General features: G+C 33.8%; 1 protein-coding gene across 18 annotated transcripts in view; it reads right to left on the bottom strand.

The window, feature by feature from the left end:
* Nucleotides 1-21,123, bottom strand: part of SUPT20H (SPT20 homolog, SAGA complex component) — a 39,944-nt gene that overhangs the window by 13,670 nt on the left and 5,151 nt on the right. For 9 of the 18 annotated variants that reach the window (XR_005378313.1, XM_038573181.1, XM_038573182.1 and 6 more), the window contains 17 exons: nucleotides 20,484-20,519; nucleotides 19,773-19,831; nucleotides 19,438-19,504; nucleotides 16,482-16,611; nucleotides 15,402-15,505; nucleotides 12,550-12,666; nucleotides 12,261-12,314; nucleotides 9,171-9,310; nucleotides 7,104-7,260; nucleotides 6,953-7,009; nucleotides 4,958-5,029; nucleotides 4,163-4,320; nucleotides 2,979-3,005; nucleotides 2,397-2,429; nucleotides 1,792-1,909; nucleotides 515-617; nucleotides 218-376 (listed from right to left, as the gene is read on the bottom strand). Coding sequence is in view for 17 of the 18 variants with exons in the window: in XM_038573181.1 (XP_038429109.1) it covers nucleotides 218-376; nucleotides 515-617; nucleotides 1,792-1,909; nucleotides 2,397-2,429; nucleotides 2,979-3,005; nucleotides 4,163-4,320; nucleotides 4,958-5,029; nucleotides 6,953-7,009; nucleotides 7,104-7,260; nucleotides 9,171-9,310; nucleotides 12,261-12,314; nucleotides 12,550-12,666; nucleotides 15,402-15,505; nucleotides 16,482-16,611; nucleotides 19,438-19,504; nucleotides 19,773-19,831; nucleotides 20,484-20,519 (1,591 nt within the window). In the remaining variant the exon portion in view is untranslated. The remainder of the gene's footprint in view (nucleotides 1-217; nucleotides 377-514; nucleotides 618-1,791; nucleotides 1,910-2,396; nucleotides 2,430-2,978; nucleotides 3,006-4,162; nucleotides 4,321-4,957; nucleotides 5,030-6,952; nucleotides 7,010-7,103; nucleotides 7,261-9,170; nucleotides 9,311-12,260; nucleotides 12,315-12,549; nucleotides 12,667-15,401; nucleotides 15,506-16,481; nucleotides 16,612-19,437; nucleotides 19,505-19,772; nucleotides 19,832-20,483; nucleotides 20,520-21,123) is intronic. The other 9 variants (XM_038573190.1, XM_038573183.1, XM_038573194.1 and 6 more) reach the window with 5 other exon arrangements.

Genomic DNA, 21,123 nt, shown 5'->3' with positions numbered 1-21,123 from the left:
CATACACAGATACAGAAAAACAAATACAATTACAATAAACACAAAATACATACAATCAACAAGAGATTTGCCTGAAGCTTCTCAAAATTTATACATTTTGGGTACATAGTACATTTAGATTTCAATTTTACTGGTCAAAAAAAAAATAGCTGTTTTAAGAAACACTAAGTACAAAAAGCTAATGAAGAGCTTATGAGGAATTTAAGTTATAACTCACTTTGTGATGAGCTGGCAGGTGACAGGGCAGCTGGAGAAAGCATGCTAACTTGATTGAGATCCATAGATGACTTCCGAGAAAGACTTGGTGGCTTGGAAGCAGGAGGAGGAGTTGGAGATTTTAGAAAGCTGCTGGCCTGTTGTGGTGTAAAATAGTTACCTAGAAGAATATAAAAGTTATTTTCTACACTTACAATTCAAAATTCTGTTAACTAAGTCATTATATGAAGTTTTAAAAACAGATTTTGACTGTGTGACATGTTTTACTCCAGATTACAGACAACAAAGAATTTAATACCTGAAGAACTATTTCCTGAGCTTGAGGGAAGTTTGATGGGTGGAGGTCGATGTTTTACTCCCTTTCCCAATACTGAAGACTGAACTGACACAGTCTCAGGCTGCTAAGAGACAGGGACATTAAATATACTTGTTAAAATTAAATTAAGCTCAAATCAGAAATTCATAAATTAATGCCACTATAGCTTCTAGATGAGAACACACAGTTTAAAACTCTGCAAAGTACTCTTATTGTTATAGATTGGGTGTGAGAGTTAAAAAAATACATAATTTCACATAAGAAGATCCATGAAATAAATTATAGTATATATAAAAAATGAAGATTTCTAGATAGTAAGGTGGGCAGACAGTTTGAGGAAGGTCAGATAGGTAAACTTCCACTCTAAAGCAAAGCTTCCACTCTTAAATCTTTCCAGGGAAAATAGTAAATTGTTGAAGCCAGGTGATTAATATGCACAGATAGATGTTCATTATACCCTTCTACCTTTGTGTATACTTGAAAGTTTACATTATAAAAAGTTAAATACTTGAACTGGTATAGCCACTCTGGAAAACTGTGTGGAGGTTCCTCAAAGAGTTAAAAATAGATCTGCCCTACGACCCAGCAATTGCACCACTGGGGATTTACCCCAAAGATACAGATGCAGTGAAACGGCAGGACACCTGCACCCCAATGTTTATAGCAGCAATGTCCACAATAGTCAAACCGTGGAAGGAGCTTTGGTGCCCAAGGAAAAATGAATGGATAAAGAAGATGTGGTCTATGTATACAATGGAATATTACTCAGCCTTTGGAAACGACAAATACCCACCATTTGCTTCGATGTGGATGGAACTGGAGGGTATTACTCTGAGTGAAGTAAGTCAATAGGAGAAGGACAAACATTATATGGTCTCATTCATTTGGGGAATATAAAAAATAGTGAAAGGGAATAAAAGGGAAAGGAGAAAAAATGAGTGGGAAATATCAGAAAGGGAGACAGAACATGAGAGACTCCTTACTCTGGGAAACGAACAAGGGGTGGTGGAAAGGGAGGTGGGCGGGGGGTAGGGGTGACTGGGTGACGGGCACTGAGGGGGGCACTTTATCGGATGAGCACTGGGTGTTATTCTATATGTTGGCAAATCGAACTCCAATAAAAAAAGTACACAAAAAAATAAATAAAAAAAAATAAAAAGTTAAATACTACACAATACCCCCATCCCTTGAAAAAAAGTCTTTAACATTTCTTAGATTCTTTGAAAAACAAATAAGGACAAAAGAGTCATCCAACACACTTCTGTTTCTTTCCCTGGAGAAAGCTGGCTCAAGCTGGCAGAGCCACTGGAGCTGTGTGACATTTTGACTGGACATTTGGCTTCATTCTGGACCAATTCCTGGTACTGATTGACTACCCTGGAATATGAAGAGTAAATGAGTAAAGATTAGCTAACTCTGTTCTAAACACAAATTTATAGGAAATAAATAACTGTTAACAAAAAAATTCCACCAAAATTAACACAAAGATTCAAACTAGACAATTTATCTTTGCACCAAAGGTACATTCTTCTAGTCTTTTCAACAAGCTACTCAAAACATTTTGCTAATAAACAATCTAAAGATAAACATATAGTATCTTCCTTCTAATACAGGAATTACAGGGATTATTTAACCAATTAGCAGCTAAAGAAATTACCCACTGACTTTCACTCACATTCTGATTATATACTTAGAAATTATCCTCCTGAGCTACCATAGATATTTTATCTATGCTTTCTTATTCAAAATACACTGTATTTTAAACATTATTCTTGTGTTATTTTCCTAATTCCATAAGAAATCCTTTAAAAGTGAAGCTTTTAATATCCATCCAGATTAAAGATAAAAATGCAAATATTTTTACCTCTCAGCATCAGTCTTCGATCCAATAACAAACCTGAAGTGTTTAAAAGAGAGAAAAGTATTATGTTAAGAGTTGTCTTAAGGAGCCCTGGGATACTTTTGAAGGCTTCCATATTTTAGTGACTGTAGTTTTATAAAATGAGTCAATCTACAGAGATATTACAAAAAAAATTATTAAATACATTTAAACTTATGAAGCAATGACCAAGTTTTGCATGCATTATAAAATAATTCTGTGGATAATTTGGCTGATTTAAGGGAGATGTATTTTGGCACAAAACTGATGTATAAAAACAAAATCTGGGCTGAAAGTTACCAAGTGCTATATATACTTGCAAGTGTCTGCCCTACAGCAAAATTCACTGAACTACTGTGTCCAATGCCTTTGGCTTTCCTCTCACTTTAACCTTTGATTTTTGAAGTCATTAATGTCTACAGAGCAGATCTTAGAATATATTTTAGACAAGGAAGGTAGTTTGTTGCCAATTCAATAAAATGTCTTTACCAAATCTTTTTAAAGAATTTGACATTTATATGATTTCTTAACAGATTAAAATAGTGAATTTGTTTATTTTTTAATTACCAATTTGAATGATCATCTGTGGAGGAGCTGAAATATAAAATGTAAAAAAAAGAAAAAACTTGGTTAATGCAGCTCAAACTTTAATTTCATAGTTATTAACTCAAGTAATTTATGAATATGGAGGAATGACTGGAAGTAACAAATCATGCAGCATTTTTCAGCATCTCCCTGATGTGAAGGCAAAAAATTCAATTCTCTTGTTACCGCTACTCAATTGGCATTTGAACTGATTTTTTTTTAATGAGAAGAATTAATATTATCTCTTTGTGTTTGAGGAAAGTTTATGATTTAAAATGACCAATGTCTGTCTAGAAAGGGGAGATTTCTAAAAATAATGGTAATCAAAATATCTGATCTATGTGGTATTCAACACTAGGAACTGTTAATGTGAAAAAATAACTTAGTGATTCCCCAAATAAAACTATTTCTTCCCACTGACTTTAACTTAGATACTGGTGAGGTTGTTCTTTAAAATCCATTTCTGCTATAGTTTCAATTCATATTTTATGTTAAGTAAAGACTTCATAAACAATTTAACATAAGCCTGACCCCTGCCTTTTTTCTTTTAAGCTCCTTTCTGTAGTCTCTTCTATTTGAAAGAGCAACCTGATTGAAAAACAAAATAAACTAACAATGAAAACAAAATACTGTTACCTTGTACTGAATAAGCATAGTCCGTAAGTTTTGGAAGATCAAATGTGTATTATTTTTTCAGAGCCAAAAACCACATTAAGCACCGAGTCTTTGTCCTTACAAGCAGTGGTGCAATACCAAGGATCTTTTCATTTACAGTAAGCTTGTTACCCATTTAAACAAACTACTTCTCAGAAATGCTTCAACTTCATGCTCACAGGTTGAAGTCACATCCACACATAACTATAACAAGGAAATGTCCTTCAAAGCAAGTAAGGAATTATACTATAGATTTTTAAAAAGGTATTATTATTATTATTTTAAATAACTCCTGGACAGCCTGGTAATTGTTGTAGTTTTTTTTTTTTTGTTTTTTGTTTTTTTGACAACATGGTAATTGTAATTTAGGTCTACTTATATCCACTGACAAATCTAAATTGGAGTACTTTAATAACAAATGAATCCCCAAAGGGAAATTTTTATTCATTGGTGGTTGCTAGATAAATTCTGAGGTCTCATTTTGTCAACTACATGCATTTAACAGAACTCACTGGGATGGAGACATCTGGCTGTCATTTTCTTCATCTTCTTTACACGGCTGTATTTTACCATAGTAAAGTGGATCACCAAGTGACTGCAAAATGGTCAGCTTTGTTTTCTGATACTGATTACCAGCTTCACATTCAAATACATAATCATCTTTTACATCCTGGAAAAGACAGTGTCCCAGATACTTTCTTCAGTCAATACACAAAGTTAACAAACAACACATTAACTTGTAACTGGCAATAAGACAGATCACATTTTGACTATAGACTTGTTTAAGCCCATCTAAGAAAATAAAGTCCAGGATTCTTTTTTACATAGCACTTTTCAGGATGAGAGTTCCAATAGAGTAGTTAACCAAGCCCAAGAGAAATAATAGCAGAATTGCATATACTGTACATACAAATGCAAATACTAAATATTAAAGGGGTAAAAGTTTGGAGACAGAACTACTTCTGTTTGTCACATATAAAGAATTATTACTGCACTTAGGGAAAATTACACAGAACATTCAAAATCACTGTTAGAATAAGTTACTAATTAGAAACAGAAAACAAATCAGAACTACCAATATGCTTCTGAAACAGAAAAATGCAGTTACACAACTGCCCTTTACAATGAAAACTATACTTTATGAAAAACAAAACAATTTTTCTTTCCTTTAATTCACCAAACCCCCAGGATGTACTTTATATAAAAAAACAAAAAATAAAAAACAAAAAACTTCAAGTAAAAGCACTTTATGTTTAATAAATTCAGAAACAGCCTCATCAGAAAGGAGACTGCAATGATGGACTTACATGGGCTGGCCAGACTGTGGGTTGTGAGTCATCAGATTTGATGGACTTTTCCACTTTAGCATATTTCTCCACCTAAGTAATCAAATCAAGAGACAGCAGATGTAATGGAATCAGTATTGTGAACAAAGGGAAAGACCTAAATCACTCAACAATACAATACAGTTTCAAGCACAAAAATTCTTAAATTACTGATAACATTATTTAAACTCTAGTTTAAAACTCTCCTGATACATTAATTTCACTATTTGGCTTTAATAACAAATTAGAATCTCTTTTGTCATTAAATAGGTGTAGTAAACACAGATGCCTTTTTTTTGGGCAGTTCCTCTTCTTTTATCCCATAAGTTGATATCATCACATTTATCCTTTAGGAAAGCTAGAAAGTCAAAAAGAGAATCAGGACCAGGATCTTTTCCTTCAGCTGGGTTTTCATGGAACAAGAGTTCTCTTAAGAGTGGTGACAAAACTGGGGGAAGTCTAGGGAATTTATATTGAAGTGGATAAAATTTTTGTTAATGTTTTCCATTTTTTAATCGGACATGGACCGTATATTCTGCATCATCTCCTACTAGCCCATGTGAATCAAATATTCTCATCTTTCTGGCAACCATGACCTTAAGAGTAAATCAGATTCACCTGGGAACTTGGTAAAGATACAGATTTCCATGTCCTTCCCCTGGAGACCTGACTAAATTAGAAGATCTGGGGCCTGAAACCTATATTTACTTGGCATTCTAGATGATTCTTCTGATAGATTCAGACTGAGAAACTTTGTATTAGTTTTGCTACTCAAAGTGTAAGCTGTGAACCCAGCACCCTCCACCACCTCCCCCTAGTACATGCAACCTGGGAGACTGGCAAAACTGCAGCATCTCAAGTGCTAGCTCAGATTTCCTGAATTAAAATCTGCATTTTATCAAGCAAGCCAAGGTGATTAGGATACACATTAAAGTTTGGGAAGCAATGCTTTGGATATCCAGTCTACTTTCCAAAGCTAAATCCCACTCTTTGGTATTTATACTAACATCTCTTCTCAAGCTGTGTTCCTCCAGAAACACCTAAATTATCAAAAAATAATATAGTTTACTTCCTTTAGTCATATATATAGTGTACTTCTGATGGTTTTGGATTTGTACTTTTCACAATTTTTTTTTTAATTTCCAGAAAATAAGAATAGTACATTTGCTAGCTTAGGAAGGATGCAAAAGAAAAGCAAACATCCATTAAAATAACAAACCAATTTTAAAGAGTTGAGCAAAGAACAAAATGGAACACAGGAGAAATAGGAAAGTAAAAGAAATAAGGGACAGGTCATCAAAAGGTCTCTTTCATGTTTTTGATCATTTATAGGTCATGAATATTATGGATCAGCAGAAAATAACATCAAAGTTTCTAATTTTGGCCACTGCTCTAATATTGTTAATTTTTACATTTAACTAATTCAAGAAAAGTAGCATTACCAGGAAATTATAATGAAATACTATGAAAAAAGAATACATCTTATACGTATTATGTAATATTACCATCTTTTTCTATATTTAAAAATTCCTTGGTTATTATTCCTACTCTAAACAGACTTTTTACAGCAATACAAATGTATTAAGCAGTTATTCTTACACAAGTTAATGTGAAAGAATATTCTTAAAATATTCTAAAAATGAGTTACTGATTAAAAAAAAATCATTACTTTGTAAGTTAAGTGTTTGTTTTCCTAGAGTATAAGCTGCTACTAGTTAAATTTAGGAACCTTATATGAAAATAAGTGCAGGGATCCCTGGGTGGCGCAGCGGTTTAGCGCCTGCCTTTGGCCCAGGGCGCGATCCTAGAGACCCAGGATCGAATCCCACGTCGGGCTTCCGGTGCATGGAGCCTGCTTCTCCCTCTGCTTCTCCCTCTGCCTGTGTCTCTGCCTCTCTCTCTCACTGTGTGCCTATCATAAATAAAAATTAAAAAAAAAAAAAAAAGAAAATAAGTGCAATTCATGAACTGACTTACATCCACTTCAGAAGGTATGGCCAAATTACAGGGACTCCGCTTCCACATATCTACACACTGAAAATTAAAAACAGTATTAATACGCTGAAAGTTCAAAGTGAGCAGAGCTCTGACATAATAATAAGCTTCATTTAAAAAAACACATACTTACATTTCCTGCTTTAGATATCTTGAGATCATAATGTTGACCTGCCTTTCTTTCCTTCCTTTTTTGTAAGAAATCAAGTAATTTTAGCTGTGGAGGAGGTGGACAATGAGACAGATCCTGTTGCCGATTCAGAGACGACCTGGAATACCTCTTGAAACATCTGAAATATTAAGAGTCAAACTAACAAAATTAAAGAAATAAAAAATCTCTATTTAGATCAGTAAGCATTATATATATAAATCACAGATATCTGTAGAACACTACCTCTTGCCAAGCAAAGTCCCAGGCAATGGTAAAACAAAAATGAACAAGACCAACAAAATTCCTGCCACCATGGAACTAAGAAGTCCAGAGGGAGAAAAAAAAACATTCATATGTAAACAGGTAAGATCATTTCAGAGAGCACTGATCAGTAGGAGGAAAAACAAAACAAAAGAAAACCAGGGTACTGTGGTGAGTCAGAGATAGAGAGGGCAACATTAGGTAAGATAAAGGAAGGACTGACTGAAGAAATGATGTGTGAGCTGAGACATGAATGGCAAGAAGGAATTGGCTATGAAAAGATCATGGAGGGCACCTGTGTGGTTCATTGGTTGGGCGTCTGCCTTCTGCTCAGGTCATGATCTCAAGGACCTAGGATCAAGCCTTGCATTGGGCTCCCTGCTTGGTAAGGAGTCTGCTTTGCCCTCTCCCTCTGCCTCCACCCACCCCTGCATCCCCTGCTCATGCTCTCTCTCACTAGCAAACAGGTAAAATCTAAAAACAAACAAACAAACAAAAAAGACAAGATCTGGGAATGAGTATCTGAAGTACAGAGAAAAACGTAAAAACTAAAAAAGAATTAACTTAATCTGTTTTAAAGACAGAAAATAGATGTGGCCACATTAAATAGATGAGGTCAGAGAATGAGGAACGGGCCTTACAGATCAATGGTGAAGTGTTTTGATTTAATGTGAAGTACAATGAGAAGCTTTTAGGGAAATTTAAGCAAGCAGTGGCATAATCTCCTTTGAGGTTTTTAAAAGATATTAAGGTTTGCTGACCTGGCAAATAGACCAGAAGGGAGCAAAGATAAGTAGCGGGAAGATCGGTTGAATAGAAATTTACTGCAGAAGTCAAGATGAAGATGACGGTGACTTTAACAAAAAGATTTAGCAGTGGGCATGGAGATGTGGAGAGAAAGAGAGATTTTATAAGAACTGCTGACTGATCTTATATGGACTTATTTCACTATTTCTGAAATTGTATCTTTTCTTTAGCATACACTGTTTACACAATAAATTTAGGAATTTAGAAATTGGGTTTTTGAAATCCTTCAAACTTGAAGATTATCCAAAGTGAGCAATTCAAACAATTATGTCAAGAGTACTTAATGACGAACGAATTATAACTGTAGCCCAAATTAATGTAAGTAGAGGAGATAGCTAAGACATTTAAAGACAAATTACAACGTTATAAAAGGGGCATCTGCTTATAAACTAACTTGCCAGGCTGTGATATTTTACCAGATCTCAAAAATAAATTCAAATTGTTTCTTTCTTTCCACAATTTTATTTACTTGAGAGAGGGAGAGAGAGCACAAGTGGGGAGGAGGAGGAGGAGAAGCAGACTCCCTGCTAAGCAGGGAGCCCGACTAGGGTCTCTATCCCAGAACCCCTGGATTATAATTTAAGCCAAAGGCAGATGCTTAACCAAATGAGCCACCCAGGCACCCCCACATCATTTCTTGAAAAGCAATATTATCAAAACAAACAGGTTATTGGTTATTAGTAATTAATAAAGAAATTATTCTTTGTTTATACTTGTCTCTCTCAGCCTCTCTTTGGTAAACACTCTAAACTTTAGAAGTTTATTCTTTCACAAAATGCAGAGAATGTACCATTTCAATATAAAGCAGACAGTATTTAAAAACCGTAATACACAAAAAAGGTAATAAGGCCATTAAATTCCTATTTAAAAAAAAATCAGAGCACTTAAATACTTTGGAGGGAAAAGATGCCATAAATAGGGAAGTTTAAAGCTACTTGCCTAGGAGCATCCTTTGGTTTACCTATCTACAAAGGCAATTACCGTTTCATTGGGCGTGTATTCATCTTTTGCTTGTTATAAAGCAGTCTGTTTGCAGTGCAGGTTACTGCTATAGAAGGATCAAGACACAGTGGTTCAGCTGTAGCGAGGATCAGTTGGCTCTCAAGCAACAGTTTATCTTCCTAGAATGTATTAAGAGCAAACGTCAATAACAGATACAAATTTTTCAAAATTCAGTAATTTGTCCAAAATGGTCAAGTTGTAAGAGTGCCTATTCATTAATTCAACAAATATTTGCTGAGCACCTAATGTGTTAGGGCCTATTCTAAGCATTGAGGATTAAGTAGTGAACAAAACAGATAAATCTGCTTCCACAAAGCTTACAGATTCATGATGGATCATAGAATTTTCATTAACACAGAGATTAACACTCCCATTCTATACTTAGCTTAACTTCATTACAAAAATAAAAATGAACACACTAACACTGTATACACTCTATATGCCCAATTTCAAATTGTATACAAGTGTTTTACTGGTATTGCTTTACTGCATTCCATTTTTTGTTGCTTAATGATTAAGTTATTTTAATAGCAACAACTAAATTTTTTATGGTCAATGAGTCAATTAATACTATTGCTGAATAAGAATTTTTGCAAACAAAGAAACACTGCTTCTTTCAACAGTTCAACTTTTTATTATGGCTATTTTCAAACATACACAAAAAAAGACAGAAGTATAGTGACACCCATGTACCAACATTCATTTCATTTAACAACTGCCCCTGTAACATATTTGTTTAGCTGGAGTAATTTAAAATAGGTTATATTATTTTATCTGAAAAAACTAAGCATGCATTGCTAATTGATAGGAGCTCTAACATCCAGTCTGGCTTTAAATTTCCCATTATCTCCAGTGTATTTTTAGTTGGTTTGTTAAAATTTCAGCTCAAAGTCTATAGTTATATTTGGTTTTTATCTCTTAAACATCTTTTTAAAATTCTGTAATGATCACCTCTTTCTCATTTTTTTCCCCTTTTCTCATGCAGTTGTTTATTGGATCTGACCAACTCTTTCCCTGTGGACTTTAACTGGATCTGACTGATTGCTTCCTCACTTTGTCATTTAATAGTTTCTTTTACTTCCTGAATTCCTAGTAAACTACTAGATCTAGAAGCTTAATTTAATTCTTGTTCTGCCTTTTAAGACAGTAATTCTTGTCTAATAGGCACTATCTGTACTTTCTCTTGCATCACACCAGGAGAAACACAATGAATGACTGTCCCCCTTTTACACCAGTGGGGTTAGTCAGATCTCTGCATTATAAATACTATGAACCTATGATCTAATGGTTTATATACCTAAGAATTCTAGTTGTCTAGATTAATACTTCTAAATTGATGTTTTAAAAAATCCATTATTTATTTCTTTTGTACCTATTAGCTGTAATTATTACCCCCAGCCCTCCTTGAGGCTATGTATAATATGTGCTAAGTAGTTGTGAGTGTCAGCTTTTCAATTGTGGTAAGATTACCCATCAGGCAGGAATGTTATGGAGCTTACATCAACATTTAATGGTATAAAATTCAAGGAAAATTAAGTTGAGATACTATTAATATCTATAATATGTGAAATCACAACAAAATTTTTGCAATTTGGAATCCTTAATTACAAAAGCACCATTTAGAATGCATCTCATTCAAAGAAATTCAAATACTCTCCAATATCGGAAATGCAAGTGGTCTTCTATACTTCCTGATTCTTACTGGAACCTTTTAAAATCGTTAATAAAGCAATATTTGAATGTATTATACTCTCAAAAGTTAAGTCTAAATCCATGTTTATATGAATGCAAATTTAGAAAATAAACTTTTGTGTAAAGATGCAGGTAGTATTTTTTTGTTTGTTTTATTTTGAGATCTTATTTATTTACTTGTGAGACATAGGCAGAGAGAAAGAAGCAGGTTCCATGCAGGGAGCCTGATGTGGGACTCGATCCCGGAACTCTAGGATCATGTCCTGGGCTGAAGGCAGGCGGTCAACAGCTGAGCCACCTAGGCATCCCCAGGTAGTAGTTTTCAAAGACAGAAACTATGCATCTGCCTGTAAGAAATGTCCTCTACTAACATTTACTTTGTATCAAGATAATTCTGTATGTTCTCCCTCTTTTCTACTGAGATGTAACTGACACACTATTTTTAGGTGCAGGAATGATTTGATATTTGTATACACTGCAAAATGACCACATTAAGCCTAGGTAACAAGTATTACTACATACAGCTACAAAAGTTATTCTTCTTGTGGAGAAAAATTTTAAGATCTAGTTTTTCTAAATAATTTTCTCCTAATCACTGATTGGCTATCTAACATAGAGTTCATACAGGAAAGGCAGAATAAAAATGCTACAATCTCTCCCTTTATTCATCAACATTCAAAATAAGAAACTGATATCCTAGCAACTTCTTATGCTGACCAATAAGGGTTGGTTTTTTTTTTTTTTTTTTTTTTGGTTTTTAATGTTCTTTCAATAGCTTTTAACCTTGCAGGTGAAGATTACAGCCTAAACTAAAATACAACACTTGACAGTTACTGATGATTGCATCTTATTCATAACCACATTTTGCAGATAATTTTCATTATTGATATTTTCTTGGGTTTAGTAACTCTTCTCCTCTATAGCAGCAGAGTGGTACCTAATATACACTGAGCCAGCACTGGAGAGTTAATTGGCTAGGCTTTTTGCCTAATAACAGGCATGAATGGCAAAAAGATAGGCTAGACCTGCTTTAGCATCCTAGATAATAAAAAAGCAGCATCTATTGTATCCATGGTATAAAAACAAATATTTTTCTTCTATTTGAATGGGGATTAAAAAAAATTAAGTTTCACACGTTGTGCAGATGAAGGCATTCTGACCCTGTTTCACCATGGTCCTAAAGCAAATGGGACTGAACTATTTAGTTCCCTGAGCAATTACTGCATGGATGAAGAGACCCTTGACTTCTAAAGCTCATAAAGGAATCCTAAAACTTACTCATGAATAAAATTATGAGTAAAATATCTTTTGCTTAACTTAATGGTAAGTACTGTTCTACCCTTTATTTTGCCTGTTTGGGATTAAAAAACAACTAACCTGGGTCCATTTATGGTTATCGCTTGTTATTGAATGTACATCACAGATTAAAGTCTAAAAAAATATAAAATTTAAGAAATACATTAATATGTAGACATGCAAACATATGAAAATATTTAATAAATAAAACTTTAAGTAAAACTTAAAATTCCCTTTTTTTAAAGTTTTGTTTTTAGGTAATCTCTACTTCCAAAGTGGGGCCTGAACTTACAACTCTGAGATTAAAAAAGTCAACAGCTCCACTGACTGAGCTAGCCAGGCACCCGTAAAATAATTAAACATTCCTTACCTGCATTGTTGGTCGTAAGAGAATATGCCTACTTTGGTAACCAGGAGATTTCATATTACTGGACTGCCTGTAGTCACGTATTTCTGCTATGACACATCCACAATGAAAAATATTAACCTGTTTTAAGTGAAAATATTTAATTGTCTTTTTTAAAAGACTACATAAGTATTTTTACATTCAATGTTCAGGTTCTTTACATGCTTATGCAATGCTTCTGACCACTCACATAATCTTAAGTGGACTTCCTTACTGGTGGATTTACCACTATATAAACTTTTCCAAGGAATTATTTTATGGTCATCACTATGACTCAAGAAGCAGTTTAAAATCATTTAATGGCTTCTAATTATAGATTTGAGTTTTGGCATTTATATTCTATTAATGTTATAAATCACTGGAAATGCTGTTCTTGATGTTCACTGGCCCACTGTTATAATTTGCTAACTCTGTCATTGTTATAGTTTGTCTTTGTTATACACTGTCAATCAAATCTGCCAGAGTTTCGGCTTCTGATTTTCAGAAATATGACTGTCTTTACTAACAAAAGAAGCTAACTAAAAATATAAATAATAATTTTCAGCTAAACATACCATTTTCCAGGCCAAAGGTAAGAACATTTATCACTTAAGTCTTGCTAAATACAACCTGCTATAGGCACTTATAGTATTAGGTTTTTTTCACTCTTTCAGAACTTTTACTGGGAACTGTGACTTTCTATGCTAGGAGTTGTTATTATGCTCATTCTTTTAAACGAGTATTTATTGAAAACGACAATGTGAACTATATGCCAGGCACAATCCAAGAAGCTTCACAGATACAGAGATGGTGGTGGTGGGATGACATTTACTCTTAATATGGGAAGACAGGGAATAAACACGTACAGAAATAAACAAGATAATCTTAGATGATGATAAATGCTAGAAAGGAAATAAAATAGAGAGGAGCTAACTTAGATTGTGTGATCAAATAAAAAACTCTTTGAGGGAGTGACTTTCTGGCTGAGGCCTGAATCATAACAAAGGGCCAGAAATCGGCACAGATCATCCAAACAGAAGGAACAGCAGATAAAAAGTCTTAAGGTAGGAATAAACTTGGTGTGTTTTAATATGTAAAGAATCATAGATGTCTGCAGTGTAGCGAGTAAAGATAAGAATCAGGAGATGAAGAAGAGAAGGCAGGGGTTTTGTACAAGTGAGAAGACATTAGACAATTTTAAGCTAGGAACCTTTTTTTGTTTTTGTTTTTTTTTTCCAATTTTTGTTTTGTAAGCTTATCTAACTCTCCATGGAGAATTGATTTCTGGGGTTCTAGAAGTGAAAGCAAAAAGTTCAGCAAGGTAACTACAACAGGTCATGACCATAAATATTTTGAAGGTACAGCTGACATTTGCTGATGGACTGAACGTGAAAGGTGAAAGCAAGATAGAGATTACAGAGATTGAAACTGGTATGAAAGCTTTATTCTTGTCATGGTAAGTTTGAGGAATCTATTACATACCCCAGTAAATAGAAGTTTGGACCTTGACGGAATGAACAGTCATGCAGAGAGATATAAGCAACAAATTAAATGTCATTTTAAAACCCATGACACTGATTGACATCCTCCGGGGACAGAGTGTTACTAAAGAATGGGGGGGGGGGGAAGGATTGAACCCTGAAAACCTCACACATTTATGAGTGGAATAGAGATGACAGTAAAGAAGATGGAAGGAATAGAGAGAAGAGGAAAACCAGAATGTGAGGTCTCAGAAGCCAAAAGAATGTTTCAAGGAGGAAGCAGTCATTTGCACTGAATTTTGCTGAGACCAATTAAAATGAGAACAGAAAAGTGACCAATTGACTTTGTGCCATGGACGTTACTGGTGACCTTGACAAAGCCACCTCTGTAGAATGGTGATGTTATAAATGCTGAAAGAGGTAGGTAGTGAAAAGAACTGGATGAGATAAAATAGAATGATAACAGACAACTTTGTGAGTAACTCTATTGTCAAGAAAAGCAGAATTATAGAACAGCAACTGCAAAAGGACATGGGGTCAAGAGAGGATTAAGTTGAGATATAGTACAACCCACTTGTATTCTTTATCTAGTAAAAAGGGGGTAAACAGATGCTAAAAGAGAGAGGGGTCATAGATGCAAATTGAGAAGGAAGAGAATCCAGAATACAAGTAGAGGGGATTTCAAGAGAGAGGTTACAGTTGCAAATCCTTGAGGAGGAGAATCCAGAATACAAGTAGAGAGAATTTCTTAGGAACAGCAGACTTCATTTTAACAGAAAAGCAGGCAGATAGTATCAACACAGCTGTGGATGCTAGTTGACTAGGACTAGGAGAAAATCGAAAATTCCATCAGATGGCTTCTTTTTCCTAAGTACCTAGTACTGCTGAAGTAAAGCCAAGAAGTAGTTTCTCCCATAATCTTGATTGCAGGTATAGGGATATGTGTGACAAATGAACTGTTAAAGCAATTTTAGAAGAATCAACTAAATCTACACATTTCAGTACAGCCTAAAGGATGAGTATCCCACGGTAAAATGGGTTACCATTTAACTATATATATAATGTCTCATTTCATGTTCTAATCACCATTGAGAACATAATTATCACTTATAACAAAGACCATAGAGTTGACAAATTTAATGACATTATACATTTATTCAAGATTTTATTTATCCGAGAGAGAGAAACAGCACAAGCTGGGAGAGCAGCTAAGCAGGGAGCCTGACACAGGGTTGATTCCAGGACCCTGGGATCATGACCTCAGCCAAAGACAGATGTTTAACTGACTGAGTCACCCAGATAACCCTCTAATGACATTTTAAAGAAAATGACATTTTAAAGAAAAAGATTTTGTACCTGAGATTTTTCTAGGAGATCAACCAAAATAGGAGGTAATTCTTCTGCATCCAAGTATTCAAGCAATTCCCCTTCTTCATAAGGCAGTCGAATGGTCTCAGAATCTTAATATTAAAACAAAGTTTCTGAAAAATGATCAGGCTCACTGCAAACCTTACATACATAATTTAAATGAAGTTCCATAAAAAATGAGAATAAATCTCCAAAACTTTTCTAAAATCCTTTATTTAAGCCTTATAAATGAATCACTTCATGTACTGCTAAAAGGCTTTACCAACTGTATACAATTTTAGGTCAGAAAGGAGAAAATCCCCAACACACCATGGAAAAGAATCTGGCGTAACAACAAAATGCAAACCACAGCCAGCAGTACAATAATCAGAATATGATAAAATTCCAACCCTGGTAACTGAAAGTCCCTTGAAGACTACAAATCTAATCTAAAAATCAGTACGATAATTTGCTACCTCATCTGAAAAATGGTCACTTACAGAACAAAATTCTCTGTTACATTTTATAACTATCAACAACACAAAAAAATCCTTAACTGGATGACTGCCTTATAGAACCCATATCATCACCATATCAAATTTCTAGATGTCTCTTTGATAAAATCTAAAAATACTTATATTTCAAAACTCCATTTTCAAGTTTACATTAATAGAAATAAATCTTACCAAATAAGAAAATTATTCAAAAGGCAGTGAGTCTGCTTAATTTCAGACTCAGAGTCTACTCAAAATAAAGAAGAAAAACATAAAACACCGTATGCTACCTTAAAATGTAAAATAGTAATAGACAGAAAATTGTGACAATTATTTAAATGTTAGGTCTTTTATAATTTAACTTCCAAGACCTACCGCAGTTGTAATTCAACTGCACATTCACAAAGGTAATCATCTTACAGATATTTTCTAATAAGACACGTTGTAAAAAGGAAAATTTGGACTCACATCTTCTTTTATCATCACTGATCTGAGGGACAGACCACCTAGTAGGTTGAAAAACTACTTCTAAAAGATAGCACATCCTGCCTTGCAGATGGATTTTTTGTGGCTACAGCTCTCTGCAGGTTCTTACCTGATCCATTTTTCCCCCTGAGCATCAGAGAATATCCCTCATTTCCTGGGTATAGGTTGACCACTAAACAGGATAAGGTCTCTTGCATAACAAGCTTCTCTAATAAATTCACATTTCTTCTTAATTTCTGCTTTAAAAAGAGGCAGAGCTCATGAAAATAATCCAGCATAACCTTAACAAAAATGCTATGGTCTAACAAAATCAGATCTGAATTAATCTTTTGTGCTCCTTCCACATATGATCCTGAATATATGGGGAAGATTCACAAACATGACAGCCATCAAATACAGGATGCCTAAGTAAACTCAATTTTGATCTAATTACTATGTTTTCTACAAATTAATTCATACCACAAAAAGCAATCTATAAAAAAATAAAAAAATATATAAAATACGTATCTTTGCATACATAAGCAGAATATAACAAAAATATTTAAATGAGTAAAATATAAAACCATTAAGCGCAAATATATAAAGCACAGACACCATATACTTACCGTTAAGTATAAATCTACACATAAAGAACTTGTGGTATTATCTTAAGTTGTACTGTTATTGTACTTTTTAAAATATTTTCTGGCATAAAATAGATCATAAAATTCAACAGCTCTAGTTAGTTGTAATGCTAGGCTCAAAGATACCTAGCTGGTAAGGGGAAATAAGGAATTTAAGTGATTTCCTATATAAATTCAATATAATAGCTCTTTACAAACCATTTTGTTAAGAAAATCATCAGGAAATACAGTACACATACCTAAAAGTCCATTATTTTAGAAACACACATTTTAAAATGAACCTCACATATATAGCTGTTAAAATTCATTTCATCAAATTTTACTTATAAAAAAATTGAGTCCATGAATATTTTTGCAGGATCTCAAAAATACACTTGAGTATTTTATATTAAACATGTATATATACAGTCACATGCAGAAATAAATGATAAATTGATTTATTGTAACCATGGAATAAAACCTCCCCAGCATTTTGAAAATTAAAAAAATGATTAGCAAATTAACAATTTAACTATTTAAAAAAAATTAGTAGAAGGGTGCCTGGATGGTAGAGTTGGTTAAGTGTCTGACTCTTGGTTTTGGCTAAGGTCACCATCTCAGCTTCATAAGCTCAAGCCTCAAATCGGGCTCTGTGCTCAGTGAGAAGTCTGCTTGAGATTCTCTTCCCCTCTCCTTTTACCTCTCCCCACTACATGCTCTCTCTCAAATAAATAAATAAATCTTAAAAAAAAAAGATTAACAGAGAGAGACTAAAATTTTTAAGTATTTTCAAGTGTAGAGAAAACCTAATAAGACAGAACAGTCAGATCAATTGTGACAGCATTGAGTATCTCTCCCCACTTACTTCTGGGGTGAGTAAAATAACAGGTCAGAAAATTTCTTGTTAAAGGGCTAGACAGTTTTAGGCCTGTGGGCTATCAGGTCTGTGTTACAAATATGTAACTCTGCTATTGTACCCGGAAATCAGCGACAGACAAGACATAAATGAATGGTTGTGGCTGGATTCCAATAAAAATTTACAAAAACAGGGACGCCTGGGGGGCTCAGTAGTTGAGTGTCTACCTTCGGCTAAGGGCATGATCCTAGGTATGGGAACTGAATCCCACAGTGGCTCCCTGCAGGAAGCCTGCTTCTCCCTCTGCCTATGTCTCTGACTTTCTCGGTCTCTCATGAATAAAAAAAATATCATTAAAAAAAAATTTACAAAAACATGCAGTGGGCTAGATTCAGCTGGCAGATAGATAATGGCTGCCAACCTCAATTTAGAATCTTTATGTATCCTGTCTTAGCTGTGTCCCTAAGATGACAGATGTGTTTGTTATATTGATTGTGGTGACAGTTTCACGGTGACTATGTCAAAACTTAGAAAATATAAACTTTAAACACATGTAATTTATTGTATATCAAATATACTTCAACAAAACTTGTAAGAAACATATCATAAGGTTTATTCAGTAATTATCTATCATCTTTCCCTATGTTAAGATTTTAAAAGCTAGATATTACTGGCATTCCACTTATTTTCTGCCTAAAACTAAAATAGTGTGTGTATATATATATATACTAGTAAAAATGTAAAATAGTGTATATATATACTACATATATATATACTACACACACACACACACATATACATATACATATACATATACATATATATAATTTTTTAAAAAGAGAGTGCACAAGGGGCAGATTCTCCGAGGGAATCTTAAGCAGCCTCCACACTCAGCATGGAGCCTAACATGGGGGCTTGATCTCAGGACCAAGATCATGACCTGAGCAAAAATCAAGAGTTGGATGCTTATCTGACTGAGCCACCCAAGCCCCAAATGGATTCATTTTTAGTGTATGTGCTGCAGAAACAACACAATGGTATTCATATTTAGAGAAGTCATAGAGTCTTTTAAGGCTCTTATTACTCAAGAATGCAAAAGATATCAAAAAATCAATTTGTTACATTATATTGCTCATACTTTTATACTAAATAAAAATGAGTTAAGTTAACCTGGGCCAGAATGAATTTTTGTGACCAAATTCATCTTCTATTATCACACCTGAATTTCCTACACATCCTTGTAATAGCTTTAACTTTCCAGTACAAATCATCATGAGGAAAAAGGCTACTTTTTTCCTCCTGTCTTCAGTCTACAAATCACTTGGGGGTGGGCAGAGCAAAAGATAATATACAGGGTAGCTTTGCTTCTTTGGGCTTCTCAAGGAAATATTTTCCATTATTCAGCAAGCACTATTCATCTCTCTTACCCAAGTAGATAATCCATACCTGGTGCCAGATTAGCCAAGGCTGTGGGTCAGCTACAGAATAGGCTACCGTGTAGCTAGAAAAGATGTTAGTCTACTCACAAAAGTATAGATCATGATCTGCTTCAAATGTCCATCTTCCTTTACAGTTCAAAAACAATAACATAAAACATTTATACTTACCTTAACCTCGGGCTCTTTTTCACATTCTTCAATATATAAGTCATAAAGTTTTTGAAATACAGATTTTCTAAAATTTAATGAAACAAAATAATGTGATTATTATAATTATCACAAAATGAAATGTTAATTTGGATTTTTCTCTAATTCCCCCCCCCCCAATTTCCCCCAAATTGGGAGTGAAGTTGGATTGGATATAGTAGCTAATATCAATTTAGAAATTTCTAATACATATAAAGTACCTATAACATTTCTGGCACAGTGCCCAGAGGGAATGCAATAAATGGTAGCTATCATCATACTTTCAATAATCTAAGATATCAATCAAGTATTTATACCTTCCACTAGACAGGTATTTCCTTTTAGGAGGTCTCTGTCGGGCACTTTCAATGACATACTAAAAAAAAAAAAAAAAAAAGGTTTATGAAAACAGTTTGCCTTTTGCTTAGTGCATAAACAGCTATATTTTAAGTATACTTAAAACGTGTTAAGACTAAGAAAATCAGTCACTCAAGTCTCTGATTCACATTAAATTATACCTTGTGGGAAAAACTACTTAATTTCTAGATATACGTTATGAGCAAGTGAAATTTAAACTGCACTAAAATTTAGCACAGTATTTCACTGTGTTACAAGCAAAATCATACAGTTTCAGGACTATGATTTCACAGGTCAGAATTATTCTCAAAATGTTTTATGGTTGTTTAGAATATGCCTAGCATATCTAACTGCAAGAACTCTCCATATTCTTGGACTATCTTTCCCTTTAATTGAACAATTAGAAAACTTATCAAAACAGGAAAACAATTTTAAAATTTCTATGTCTTTGTTCAATAATTTTTATTCCACATTATCCAAGAATTCCAAATAACAGATGACCCAAACATCATCACAAAGTATTTCTATATATTTATAACTAAATTATATGCATACTTACCCTAAAATTCTGTTAATGTACTCCTTTGACAACCACAAAGAAAAATCTCTTAGAATAGTTTTGTTAATTAAGACATAAACACTACTTAATATGTAACTTAATCATATCTCACCTCAGCACGATCCAAAGCTAGTTCTAAAGCTTGTTGCTGTAAAAAGTAAACAGTTTATCTCGTATTATTCTTACAAAAAGTAATTTAATATACATGTAATATTTTAAATTAAATGTTTAAATAGATTTTATTTTCTAAAGCACATCTAACATATTTTCCTTTATTTGATATCCTCAACCCACCCCACTGTATGTTCAAGATATATTACAAAGAAAAAACATGTCATTCTCGGGTACCTAATCATGACAATAAATTATACAAGAAATGCTAAAAGGTTTTTTTCTGGCTAGTGCTTATGGCTGATACAGAGCAAAGGTTGTAGATAGGAACTACTACCACTTTATAAACTTCAAGTTCTTCAATATTAAGAGCACCATTCAAGTATTAAAATATATGGCCATCAAGTATGCAATTAAAGTGAACCAAAGATAAAGTCTCCTAATCCACTAGGAATGCTGAAAATTGAGGGTGCTGACATACTGGTATCTAACACCAATTTAGAAATTCCTAATTCCTTAATGCAGACAATCAGTGCCCAACAGAAATGCAATAAAATGATAACTATCATTACCATGTTTCAATGACTTAAGATATCATCAACTGTAAGTATGCATCAGTATCCTAAGTAATATTAAGAAAA

This window comes from Canis lupus, chromosome 25 (genome assembly GCF_011100685.1).
Source record: "Canis lupus familiaris isolate Mischka breed German Shepherd chromosome 25, alternate assembly UU_Cfam_GSD_1.0, whole genome shotgun sequence".
NCBI lineage: Eukaryota > Metazoa > Chordata > Mammalia > Carnivora > Canidae > Canis > Canis lupus.
This window is presented reverse-complemented; position numbering and strand designations above follow the sequence as displayed.